At 44.4% G+C, this 13,230-nt stretch overlaps 2 protein-coding genes and 1 pseudogene across 8 annotated transcripts in view; 2 read left to right on the top strand and 1 right to left on the bottom strand.

Moving 5' to 3' along the window:
- F8 (coagulation factor VIII) overlaps positions 1-13,230 on the top strand; it is a 176,141-nt gene that overhangs the window by 119,831 nt on the left and 43,080 nt on the right. For 6 of the 7 annotated variants that reach the window (XR_015448422.1, XM_087204120.1, XM_087204124.1 and 3 more), the window contains 6 exons: positions 206-434; positions 624-806; positions 2,404-2,520; positions 3,106-3,177; positions 4,263-4,348; positions 7,394-7,549. Coding sequence is in view for 6 of the 7 variants with exons in the window: in XM_087204120.1 (XP_087060246.1) it covers positions 206-434; positions 624-806; positions 2,404-2,520; positions 3,106-3,177; positions 4,263-4,348; positions 7,394-7,549 (843 nt within the window). In the remaining variant the exon portion in view is untranslated. The remainder of the gene's footprint in view (positions 1-205; positions 435-623; positions 807-2,403; positions 2,521-3,105; positions 3,178-4,262; positions 4,349-7,393; positions 7,550-13,230) is intronic. The other variant, XM_087204123.1, reaches the window with a different exon arrangement.
- On the top strand, positions 7,557-10,375 carry LOC147820527 (large ribosomal subunit protein uL29 pseudogene; annotated as a pseudogene).
- F8a1 (coagulation factor VIII associated 1) lies at positions 10,703-13,140 on the bottom strand. Its single transcript, XM_087204125.1, has one exon. It carries the CDS (start codon positions 12,952-12,954, stop codon positions 11,704-11,706), a length of 1,251 nt encoding a protein of 416 aa, XP_087060251.1. The 5' UTR covers positions 12,955-13,140; the 3' UTR covers positions 10,703-11,703.

Below are 13,230 nucleotides of genomic sequence, written 5' to 3'. Positions count from 1 at the left end.
CCTAAGCACAATGAAAGGTTTCAGATAGGAAGTTTGACATCCTATTTGTGTTTTAGAAATATCACTCTGGAATCTACCGAAGAAGATGAATTGTACTGTGGGCAGATAGGAAGCAAGTCAGAGTGCCATAAAAGTCGATAATAACCTATTCTGGTTCGTAGGTGAAAGAACTTATACTGATGGGGTTGATGTTTTCTCTCTCTAGGAAAAAGATATGCACACAGGCTTGATTGGACCCCTTCTGATCTGCCACAGGAACACACTGAGTCCTGCTCATGGGCGACAAGTGACAGTGCAGGAATTTGCTTTGCTTTTCACTATCTTTGATGAGACCAAGAGCTGGTACTTTACTGAAAACATGGAAAGGAATTGCAAGGAACCCTGCAGTACGCAGGTGGAAGATCCCACTTTTAAAGAGAATTATCGCTTCCATGGTAACATATCCCTCCCCCAAATATTACTCACTGTGAAATGCAGCGTGAGCTAGAAACTTGAACATTTTGTAACTTGCCAGTACATGTGTGGGAGTGGAATAGTCATAGATATCAGTATTTCTGGTGAAGTAAAGGGAAAACAACATCTGCAATAGATTTAACACCCTCATCTGTGTCCCTCTTCTCCAGCAATCAATGGCTATGTGATGGACACCCTACCTGGCCTAGTAATGGCTCAGAACCAAAGGATTCGATGGTATTTGCTCAGCATGGGCAGCAATGAAAACATCCATTCGATTCATTTCAGTGGACATGTGTTCACTGTACGAAAAAAAGAAGAGTATAAAATGGCAGTTTACAACCTCTATCCAGGTGTGAGCTAGTTTGCGCTCGCTCTTCTTCCTAGCGTACTTCCTTGTTGAGTACTTACTCTATTTTTATTACTTTGCAATACTGAGGATTAAACCCAGGACCTGAACATTAAGCTCCACCCCTCGCCCTTCTAAAAAGTTCTTATTTCCAGGCAGTGTCTCACTAAGTCACTAAGCTGCCCAGGCTGATCTCGAACTTGTAATCTTCCTGGCTCAGCCTTCAGAGTGCTGTAATTACAGGCGTGCAATAACACTCTCAGCTGAGTACTTAGTTTACATGGTCTAAATTCTGGAGGTGCAATCAGTGAACAAAGCAAACAAGCTCCCTGCTCTCAACTAACTTACTTTTTTCAAGAAACTTCGTACTACAGAGAGATAAGTTAGCAAATCAACAAGATAATTTCAAGTACCTAAAAGTGCTGTAAAGGAAATAGAATAGAATAAATGGATGGCTAACATCATAGCACTTTCCTAAGAATACTTTTTCATTTTCCATCTCAAATCCCACATGACACCAGTAGTTGTCTAAAAAGTGATTTGGTTATGTAGGCAACCACTATATTGACTAAGCATTGCTGACAATGTAGATCAAAATACGATTTTAGTTCTGTGTTGTCTCTAAAACAGATTTAATAGTGGAGGCAAACATCCCATTTCTTCGTAACAAATCTGAGAAGCCCCGTGTCTGTTCTGCTCACTAAAGTAACAAATAGACCTGCAGTAACTTTATTTCACAAATAGAATTCAAGTCAAAATTACAATGTTCACTGCAAGATAGTGATCAAATTTCTGCACTTTTTAACTTCAGTCTTCCCCCACCCAACATGAGCTCACATCAGGCTGGAAGTCTGCACTGGGAGAAGGAGTTATGGTTGAGTCCTCTGCTTCTCCACCTTGTGTTTGTTGTGCTTCCTCCTCCACCACAACCCCTTGCCAGAGGCTGCTTTGAACTCCAGCTCGGATAGATTAAAAGGGAATAAGACTGTTCTAACTTAGAACTGCCGCTATTGTTGTAAGGTACCTCGACACTGTCTACACCTAGCAAGTATTTGAAGAGGACTCTTTCTCTTACAGGGCACTTTCAGGGGCTCCTCAGAGACTCCTTTTTGGAACTGTTCCTCATGAAATCCCCTTTGCCTGGTTGGTTCCACCTTTAATCTGGGTGGCCCCTTGTAACTCATTCCTGACCCCTTCAGCGTTCATCCCAGCTTCTAGGTAGCCCCAGTGGACTGGATTCAAGATGACCTCACCCTGACTCTGTCTCTCTCAGAGCCCACATCTGGTCAATAAGAACTATTCTGTACGCTCTGAAAACCCTCGAGAGTGTAGGCCAGTCCTAATGCAATAGCACTCTCCTGTCTCCATCATCAAAGCATTTGTTCACTTTGTCTCTCACTTCCCAGGAGGGAGATGCTCAAACTCAATCTCGAGTGTCTCCAACTATAGGGACCACACAGGAAGCACTTTGGGTTTGGGGAGTTCAAGAGTGGTGGAACTGAATTTGGTACATCTCCTTTGATATTCTATGAAAACCAATGTATTTCATGCTCATCTTTTAGTGAAAAGAAATAAATTTTTTTCGTTTTGGTTTTGAAAAGGTGCTTTTGAGACCGTGGAAATGCTACCATCCAGAGCTGGAATTTGGCGGGTAGAATGCCTCATTGGCGAGCACTTGTATGCCGGGATGAGCACCCTTTTCCTGGTGTACAGCAAGCGTGAGTAACACTGTGAGCAGAGGCTCACTGCCTACCAGCCTATTTCTACACAGCTTGCCTCCTTCTTGGAATGGTAGCCTTTGTCGAGAAATACATACAAATGCATATCGGTTAAATTCAAAATGAATATTGCGGGTAGAAATCATAGTCCTCTGAGAAGGACAGATATGCTGGAAGTTGTATATACTTGGAATATACTCAATAAGCTGGTGCTACCAAACAAGACCTCTTCACTTTCACAACATCAGATTTGGAATTGAAGTTTAATTCAATTACCAAAGATAACTTACAGATATCACTTGAAAGAGTTTGGGGATTTAGCCTTAAACCAGTAAGAGAATTACTACTGGTCTACTTATCTATGGATGCTAGTTTCCTCAGCTGCAAAATATGAATAGTTCTAACACTTGTCTGTTAGAATGAATTAAATGCAATAGCACAATAAAATGTTTAGTACAGTTCTTGGTACATAATAAGCCCTAAAATATTAGTATTTATTGGTGTTCTCCCATTTTCATTGACTTACGTTTAAGAAGCTGAGTTGTATGCACTTTTAGCCCTGTGTTCCCCCCTTTTTGATTTCAGAGTGTCAGATTCCTCTGGGAATGGCTTCTGGGAACATTAGAGATTTTCAGATTACAGCTTCGGGGCAATATGGTAAACACTGTTATTTTTGTTTCAATAACCAGTCTACCTCCATGCTTTTATTAATTCTATTTCATAGATGCATCTAAAATCCATGTCATCCTCTCCATTTCTCACTATGACCATCTTAATTCAGGCCACCTTCATTTCTCTGGGCGATAACTCTGCCTCCTTAAATATCCTGTCTACTTTCAGTATTGCTCCCTGAAGTTCTTTCTCTTCACTGTAGCAGGAAGCTGCAGTCTCCTGTGAGCAGTAACGTAAAGCTATTTGTAAGACCCGCTACCTGTTTTTGTATATGTGAGTTAAGAACAGTTTTTCCGGGCCGGGGATTTAGCTCAGTGGTTCCACCGCCTGCCTCGAAAGCACAAGGACCTGAGTTCGATCCCCGGTACAAAAAAAATAAAGAAAGAAAGAAAGAATAGTTTTTCCATTTTTAAATTATTTTAAAAAGAATATTTCATGACATGAAAATTATAAAATGAAAACTTTAGTGCCCATAATAAAGTCTTATGTTGGGATACAGCCATGCCTATTCATTTACATCTTATCTATGGCTACAACAGCACTTGTGTAACAGAGCACATATAATCTACCATTATTAAATTATTTGCACTCTGGCCCTTGACAGAAAAATAATTGCCAACCCCTATTTTAGAGGGGAAAAAATTCCCCCTTGTAAAAGGCTAGAAAGTTATTTTTAAACACTAGTACTATTTGGAAGGACTGTATTTTTTTATTTATTTTAATTTATTTTGCTAGTTTTTAAATTTTTGCTTTCTGATTTGTCTCCAGTGAACATATGTTGTGTAATAATAAGTTTTATCACTTGGCAGTGCTGGTAACAAATTGTAGTATCAGCTAATTGGAAGTGCTAGTTAAGTCAACAAAATTATTAGATTTTAGAAAATGAGATATACAACAATGACAAGCAAAACCTTAGGGAGAAATCAGTACTGCTAGGCTACAAAGCTTTGTATGCCTTTGTCTATCTTCTCCACAACTAAGATGAACCTTTCTCGAAAGGATGATGTCATTCCCAACTGTCTAGGACCAATCCAGTTGAATATAATCTCTCTCCTCTTTCTTGGGCAAAGGACAGTGGGCTCCAAAGCTGGCCAGACTTCATTACTCGGGATTGATCAACGCCTGGAGTACCAAAGAACCTTTTTCCTGGATCAAGGTTAGAATTCCTCTTATTCATCTCACAAGCTCAAAGTGTTATACATATCCCTTATACTGTAGTCATTCCTACCAAAACTCAGTTAACAGACAAGGAAACTGAAGAATAAAATGGTTTGTGGTTTGTACAAAAACACTCATGAACAGAAGATTTGGGAACATAATTGAGTATACTGATATGTCCTATTTCTTTATATTGGGATTAGAACATCTGAATACTTTCTACTACATCGAACTCATCCCCTCCCCAAATCGTGTTTTCTAATTTAGATGTCTCCAACTAAGTAGGTATCCTTGAGCCCTCCAGTACTCTGTATTTTAACACAAAAACACGTAACTCAAACCACTGTATCACAAGCAAAGAAATTGTAGCTTCCTTTCTAAAACTGAACCTGTGTCCCTCATAAATTCTATACCCCTGGGTAGTAGGAAATACCTACTTAAATTTAGTCCAATCTGGAGAACTAAGATAGGTTAATACCTGAAGCCCTGTCTTTAGGTTAACTCAGTTTCTTTTAAATAAATAACTCAGTCTTACAAATTTTCTCACTTCCTTATTTCCTTTAGAGCAGCATTGTCCCACAGAAATATAATGTGAACTGAAAACACAAATCACACATGTGACTTTACATTTTCTACTAGGAGAGGATTTGGGGTAGGCAGCTCTTCTGGTAAGAAGGCCTGAACGGGCACAAGGGCACTGGGTTGGCTTGAGGGCACTGGGCAACCAAGGCCAAGCAGCGGGTAATCAACAGGCCCCATGGAGATACACAACTGCATTGCTTGTGCCTATATACTGTGAAATTCATTTCCACCTTGCTTACTTCCTCCTAGGTAAATGTGTCTCACGGCTACACTGAAATACATTGCTGGATACATAGGTGCAGTTATTGAATCTGTGATTGCCAAACTCTTTTAAGGTCCCAATTATAATGTAGAAGAGACTCAAGAAGATGAAATAGAAAAACATTCAATTACAGAATGTAGATAGGCTGGCAGGGCTTTATTAAATCTTCTAGAAGGTACAGTAGTCAGTGATCAAAAAATAAGATATATACTTTCATATAAAAAAGATATATGCTTTTCATATGCTACATGAAAAAAACAGGTTTTTGCACATGGTGTTTTCAGTTGTTTATGCCACAATACCAAGAGGAAAAATTGTCATCTGTTGGAAATAGCACCTTATGTGGAAAAAGGTAGTGCTGCAGCTTCTGAAGACATTGTCACTCTGTGTCCTTTTATCTTGTCTTATTTATGTCCTTCATTTATCACTATTTGATATTAGTAAATACAAATACATAAGTATAGCGGTGGTGGTGGTGCGTCTGTGTGTGAGTGTGTGTGCTTCTCCTACTTAAATGTAAGTTCCATGAGGGAAGGGCTTTTTTTGTTTACTGTTGTTTTCTTCCTACCTAAAACAGTGCTTGGTAGGTAGCAAGTACTCAGAAATAATCCTTGAATGAATGAGTATGTGAATGGAACTTGCAGTCAACTCGAGCACGTGGTCATTAAGCATGAGAGTCATTACAAGTTCAGTTTGTACGTACTGGGCATCTGTGAGAATGTTCTTTGACTTAGGTGTTATGGCGGTAACAGATATCCTTGTAAAGCTTACATGGTCCTCACCCTCTTTAAGTATGAACCATTCCTTACCACTCTGCCATTATTCACTCATTCATTCCACAACATTTACTACACCTCAACACTATACCAGATTCCATGTTAGGTTCTGGGGGCAGAGAGAATATAATAGCTAGCATTGAGTGTTTATTATGTGCCAGTCACTGAATTTGGCACATTACATGTATAAACATCTTAATCATTTGAGTTAAACATTAATATCATCTCTACTTTACAGATAAACAAATTTGACACATAAAGGTTAAGTGACTCAAACAGGTTCACTGACTTAAGGATCTCAGTCTAATAAGGGAGGCAGACAAGCAAAGCAACCTTTATAATATGGTGTAATAATTTGCTACAGTGAAGTTAGATCCAACATGAAGTGGATAAATAAAGCAGCACTAAATGTGTCTGTGTGACTCAGGGGAGGCTAGGCAGGAGAAATCATTTCTGAACTGTAGTGAACAGGGAAAGGGGACATTACCAGAACCCCTGCAGTGGGTCCTGGTCTCCTGTGAGCCAGGACAGCACATGGTGAATTAAAGAATAAAGACAGGAAAGCAGACTTAGAGGAGAAGCTGGGTCCCGGCGGGCCTGATCAGTGCTGCTCTGGGCAGCAAAGACAATGGACCCCGAACTTGCCTCAGCTTGCCACACCTTTATTCAATTCATCAGGAGTAACAGATGACTCAGAAGTCAGTGATAATCCTAGGTCGATGAGAAACTTATGTTGAGGAGGAATTTGTCCTTTCCCAGGTGAAACCTTTCCCTTACCACTTGGTCCTCAAGGAACCTTCAGCTGATGCAGTCCTGCCCTAGAGTGTTGCAGCATCATGGGGCCATTGAGGTTTTATCTGTGACCAGAGGCAAAAATGGAGATATGTCTCGACATGCTATAGCTGGCCTGTGCGCAGGAAAACTAGGCCTAATCATAATTTAATTGTGAAATGGTTTTCCCCCAAAATTATGTACAACTGCTCCAGACACTCAACTGACACTTCTAGAAGGCAGAGCAGTTCATTACTGATCACAGCGTTGGGATGGGGCTGGTCTGGGGAGAGGGGAGGAAGTTGACTTTGGCCAGGCTGACACTAAGGTGTGAGTAAAGAAAGCATTGGGTTATGTGTGTCTATATGTGCAGTACAATGGATATGTGTGTAGAGAAAATGGGTCAATGATTTGATAGCGATCTGGTCTTCAAGCAAGCAGGGATCTCGATATGTATCTTTTCCACTCATTCCCACCATTTGCTCCACAGCTTCACACATAATGTCCACATTTCACCATCGTTGTCTGCACATCCAAGGCAACAATGGGCACATCTGTTGCAATATAGAGTCTTCCTAAGCCAATAATTAATGTCAGGAGGTAGTACATAATTTAAACATCAATTAAAATAAAATGTTGTTTTAATTGGTAGGTGGATCTGTTGACACCAATGATCATTCACGGCATCAAAACCCAGGGTGCCCGTCAGAAGTTCTCCAGCCTCTATATTTCTCAATTTATCATCATGTATAGTCTTGATGGGAAGAAGTGGCTGACCTATCGTGGGAATTCCACTGGGACCTTAATGGTATGTAAGTAGCCTTCTTAAGACAATGCATTGATACTTTAAAGACCTTTGACAGATGTCATATATGGAACAAACTGTCTTAGATTCTACACACTTCACTGCAGAAAGGTATTTTCTACCTACAGGTAATACGAATGATTATGGATTTAGGAAGAAATGTAGTAGTGTCAAGATTCTCATAGATGATAGAACTGAAGAGATGCTCTATTATTGAATGTCCAGGAGTCAGTAGATTTAAAAAAAAACTTGAGTTTAGGGGTCAAAACCATGAATGCAGATAAAGAGAGCTTTGTGCTTTCTTTGGTGGTAGATACTTGACTGTGTTTTCCATTCTTTTTCTGATTATTGAACTTCTCACTTTCTGTTATCTTAATTGCTATAAACGTGTAAATGTCTGCAGTAGATCTGTATCTCTCTTCTCATGCCATATATCTATATCTGCGTACATATATATATATATGTATATATAATCTTTCTATCCTTTTTGTCCCTTGATTACAGTTAGAAAATATTTGTCTATTCGACTGGTTCTTCTAAAAATTGACTCCCAATTTTTAAAATGAAACCTACTTTGGAAAGAAATGTTCTTTACCTCATTAATTTGTTTGAAACTTTTAAAAATCTTTTATGTTCTTTTGGTTTATTTAGTCTCCTAGAATCTAGACTTGAATGTCTAGTTCATTTATTTTCAATCTTTCTTTTACATTGAGAAGGATAAAGCAGATATCAGCCACTCTTATGAGGGTTATTCCTCTAACAAATGGAGCAACTATTATGTTCTGTATTCTAATACAAGGATTGAAAAACTATAGCCCATTGATTTGGCCTACAAGCTAACTTTGCATGGACTGTGACTTAAAATGGTTTTTCCGCACAGGTTTGCAAAAACAAAGAGACAGAGAAGACCATGCCACAGTGACCATTTGTGGCCTTTAAAGACTAACATATCTCTGGTCCTTTACAGAGCAGTGTGTGGACTGCTGGCCCAGTCTAATGGCAGGACACATGCCTGGGCAGTTAACATTAATCTTCATGTATCATGAGAACCCTTGATCTCAGAGCTTGCCTGACTTGCTAATTGCAGTCTTGAACATCTTCCTCCATGTTATGGTTCTCAGGTATCTTTATACCTTTGAACCAGTTACATGTAAAATAGACTTTCATAAGCAATACTTGTCCTTATAGGAGCATCTAACAAGGGGAGAGGGAACCCCAGCCACCTTTAAGGATGACTGCTTCACTGCCACTATTTTCAATAGTTTGCAATATTTTAGTGTAAATTTTGAACTGTCTAGATAAGGATCTTTTCCCTTGGTTTTCAAATTAGAAAACAGAACAACCATGCTCGTGCTTTACAATATTCATTTTGGCATGTTAGAAATCAGTGTTGCCTGGTGTGGTGGTGCACACCTGTAATCCCAGTACTCTGGAGGCTGAGGCAGGAGGATTGCAGCAAATTCGAGGCCATCCAGGGCTACGTAGAGAGCTCAAGGCCAGCCTAAACTACACAGCGAGACCCTGTCTCAAAAAACCAAAAAGAAAAACACAAAACAAAACAGTGTTTTCTTTTTCTATATTAGTGAACTCCCAAACTGCTGCAACTTGACCATGCTTTTCCTGCTGTTGTTCCTGAGATGCATACAGAGGCAATGGCAGGCCCCTTCCTCTTTCCTTCAAGCAGGCAGTGGGCGGCAGCGGCAGCAGCGGCTTCTTCTGCAGCTTTGGCCAAGATTAAGGCTCAGGACCTTCCTGCAAGGAGGAGCAGCTTCGAAAACAGCTCAACGACCTGAAGGCGGAGCTGTCCCAGTTGCGCGCCAGTCAAAAGTGACCCCCGGCGCAGCGTCCAAACTTTCCAAGTTCAGAGTTCTCCGAAAATCCATCGCCCGTGTCCTCACCTTTATTAAGCAGACGCAGAGAGAAAACCTCAGGAAATTCTACAAAAGCAAGAAGTACAAGCCCCTGGGCCTACGGCCCAAGAACACTCGAGCCTTGCTCCGCAAGTTCAACAAGCATGAGGAGAAGCTGAAGACCAACAAGCAGCAGCGCAAAGAGCGGCTATACCCTCTGCACATGTTCGCGGTCAGGGCCTGAGCAGCGAAGAGGCAACAATAAAACTCAAAATCTGAAGAAAAAAAAAAAAAGGGCAAAGCAAATGGGAAACAAGGGGCTTTAATGTTTCCCAGAAGTATGCACATATAACCTCCTGGTTATCCGTCCCTCTGTCTCCTCAATGCAGTGAGTTTAGACCCGTGGCCTACAGGCTTTTCCATAAGCCCCAGTTAAAAACTCATCATCAATCACGTTTCATAACCATTAAACAGTTGTGTTAACAACAACAACAACAAAAAAAACAGTGCCCAGGCCTATAGCCAGGGTTGAGAAAAGCATACCGGAAAGAAGCCAAAAGGCAAAGGAGCATGCGCCTTTACCACTTTTGTGGTCAGTTGAACGAGGATTTGAGGACCCCGTTGGAAGCTTCCCGACATCTAAGTAGGAGCAGAATGGTATGGCTGGATCTGCCACATATGGGCCTCCCCCGTATTTCCCAGTACTTCCATACTGTTGAAGAAGTGGAAGCAAAAAAACAAAACAAAAACCCACATCCATTTTGAGGCGCCTAACTCATAGTAACACCCTACACCCATCCCCCTAGAATGAAAAAAAATCCACCCCGAATTTTGTCCTTAAATATCACCCCAAAGAATTCTGTATATAACTTCAGCCTAGGTAAAGGATGCACGTGCCTAAAGTTGAATGTTTGAGAAAAAGGATCTATTCCAAAGTTTGTATTATTACCCTGTAAAGTGAAGGAAAAAAAAAACAAAACTACATAAATAAGAAAATAGCCAGGCAAGGTGGTGCATGCCTGTAATCCTAGCTATTCAGGAGGCTGGGGCAGGAGGATCACAAGTTCATGGCCAACTGGAGCAACTTCATGAGACCTCGTTTCAACATAAAAAGGCTGGCGGGCTGAGAATTTAGCTCAGTGGCACCTGCCTCGAAAACGCAAGGTCCTGAGATCGATCCCTGGTACCAAATAAATGGCTGGGGATGTAGCCCAGTAGTAGAAGAGGTACCTAGCATTTGGGAGGTCCTGGGTTCGATCCACAGTACAGTACTGCCAAGAAAGAAAAGAACAAACCAAAACCGAAGTTCGTTTCCTTGTCAAACTTGGACCAGAAAGCTTTGAAGTGGTGCTTGCTTTATTTTCTATTAACATTTATTACTTGTACATGTTAATAGATTTCACTGTAACATTTCAGCACAAGCATAGTATCTGACACTGGAAGGACATCCTGCTTTTCAGAAACAAGTACTGCCTTGCGTGCACAATACGTGATCCCACAAAACAAGTCACACTACATACTGCTGTTAAATAAGTTGCTTTTACAGATAAAAGTTGCAATGTAGATTACACATACCTGTGAGAAAGGAACCAAAACTGGGACTTCAACTAGTTAACACTGCCACTTAACTGTTGAGTTGGACACATGTGCCTTGCATTAATCCCAAAGGCCTTTGCTAGTCATTCTTTACTCAGCATGGCCTGCATGCTGCATGCCAGAGATACTGTAGATATCCCTGGTTCAGCTTCTTGCCCCCTGACAAGATAGTCACGTGTTACAGATAAGGTAAATCTCAACCCTAAGTCAGGAAAATCAAAGGACATTTATCATAGATTTAGGGCTGCAGCAAAAAGATTGTAAGGCGTGATTCGTGTGTGTGGAAATGAAACACCGGAGAGACTCTGATCATGAAAACACAGAAAGGCACCAAGAAACGAAAGTAGCAATGAAATCATACGCCTTACATACTCTGAGCAGTGCAAACCCAAGTGCTCACCAAGAAAGGATGGAGGAAGCAAAGATTAAAAGGATTCTCATTTTGAACGTTGCAGTTTTTGGAAGAGAGCCATATCCTTTACTTTCATTCTATCATAATTGAAGGGTTTTGTCCCCTATTATCATGGCGATGAGATTCTGAGAAGTAACATTCACTCAACGAAATTCCTGAGGCAGCAAGTGGAATGAATGGTAGGAAATGAGAGAACCAGGATGGACATCTTTTGTGTGTCCCTTACGTGCAAAGGTTGTGTACAACTCAAAAAGGTAAAGACAAGACGTGACAGATGGCCATTTGGCTAATGTGATCTATCAGACCCCCTGTCCTGAGGGCGAGATGGTTTCCTGCACAACGAGGTGAAGGAGGTGGTTCTGCTCAGCAGTCAACACCGGCCACATCTCCACCTGCAGCGACTTGACGGCTTCCGTGTCCTTCTCGTGGGTAGCCATGACCAAGGACTGCAGCAGCAGAAAGAGCTCCTCGGGGAGCTGGCCACAGCTCTCCTGCCCGTGGGTGTCGAAAGCCTCCCAGGAGTACTTCTCCAGGGTCTGGGCGTGCTCGGGCAGCAGCTTGGCGGGTGGTGGCTGCAGCAACAAGAGGAGCAGCACACGGGACACCTCGCAGCGGATGAGCAGGTCGGAAAAGGCGCCCAGCGCTGCCTGAGAGGGCGCGGTGGTAGCCGCGGCGACAGCAGCAGCGGCTGTAGCAGCACGAGCGCCTGTGGGGCTCGCCGGGAGCAGGGCGGGGGCCCCGCCTGCTCCGGGCTGGGGCCCCAGAGGCAGCTGCGGTGGTTGCTGGGTCTGGGGCCCCGGAGGCGGAGGTGGTGGCGGCGGCGGCGGCAGAGGCAGAGGCGGCTGCACCGCGTGGCCGCCATGCTCGCGCGCCAGGCGCTGCATGCGCGTGAAGACGGCCAGGGCACCGGTGTAGTCGCGCGCCAGCAGCTGGCAGGAGGCCGCGGAGCCGAGCGCCTGCAGCGCGGCCAGGGGCATCAGGGGCAGCTGCAGCTGGGCGGCACGCTGGAAGTGGCCGGCGGCGGCGGCAGGCTGGCCCAGGTCCCGCAGGGCGGCAGCCAGCTCCAGGCACAGGGCGGCGGCGGCGGCCGGCTGACCGAGCTCCAGGTGCAGGCGCACGGCGGCGCCCAGGGCGCTGGCGGCCGACTGCAGCGGCTCGCCGTAGGCGGAGGGGCAGCCCAGGCGCTGCCGCGCGTCGCACTCCTGCCGCAGGAAGAGACGCGCGGCCTCGGTGAGCGCCAGCGCCTCCCCGGGCCCGTGGAAGAGCGCCTGCTGGCAGCGCGCCACTGCCAGCTGGCACCACGCCGCGTAGGGCAGGCACTCCTGGGCGCGTAGCTCGCGGCCCAGCTGCCCGAACTGCTCGCCCGCCTCCGCCACGTTCGGCTTCCGCAGAAACCGCTTCTTCAGCTTGTTGGACACCAGCCGGTACCGGGCCAGGAAGTCCCCGGCCTCCGGACCCGGGCCGGCGCCGCCCGCGCCCACGCCCACGCCCACGCCGCCTACGCCTACGCCCCCGCCCCCGCCTCCCAGGCCGGAGGCCGAGGCCGCCATGTTGCCCGACCTGACGCGCCGACGCCCCGCAAGGTCCCCGCGACGTGCCGTGACGTGTCGCGTCGCGTCACGTGTCGCGACGTGTCGCGTGGCGTCGCGTCACGCTGGGGCCGGCCGTGACCGGGACGCGAGAAGACGCAACGACCGCGACCCGGCTCTGGTCGGCCCCGCCCGCTCCCCTGTTGCCCTGGTGATATGCAAAGAGCCGGGCGGAAGGCGGGGCCGGGCTGGCAGAAGCCGGCGCTTCGCTTGCCGCTGCGAGCTGCCTGGGAAATA

The sequence above is a fragment of the Heterocephalus glaber genome, unplaced genomic scaffold (assembly GCF_053883595.1).
Source record: "Heterocephalus glaber isolate CG9 unplaced genomic scaffold, H.glaber_assembly_v1.0 deba00001863, whole genome shotgun sequence".
NCBI classification, from domain to species: Eukaryota; Metazoa; Chordata; class Mammalia; order Rodentia; family Bathyergidae; genus Heterocephalus; species Heterocephalus glaber.
The sequence above is the reverse complement of the archived record's forward strand: the minus strand, read 5'-3'. Positions and strand labels throughout refer to the sequence as shown.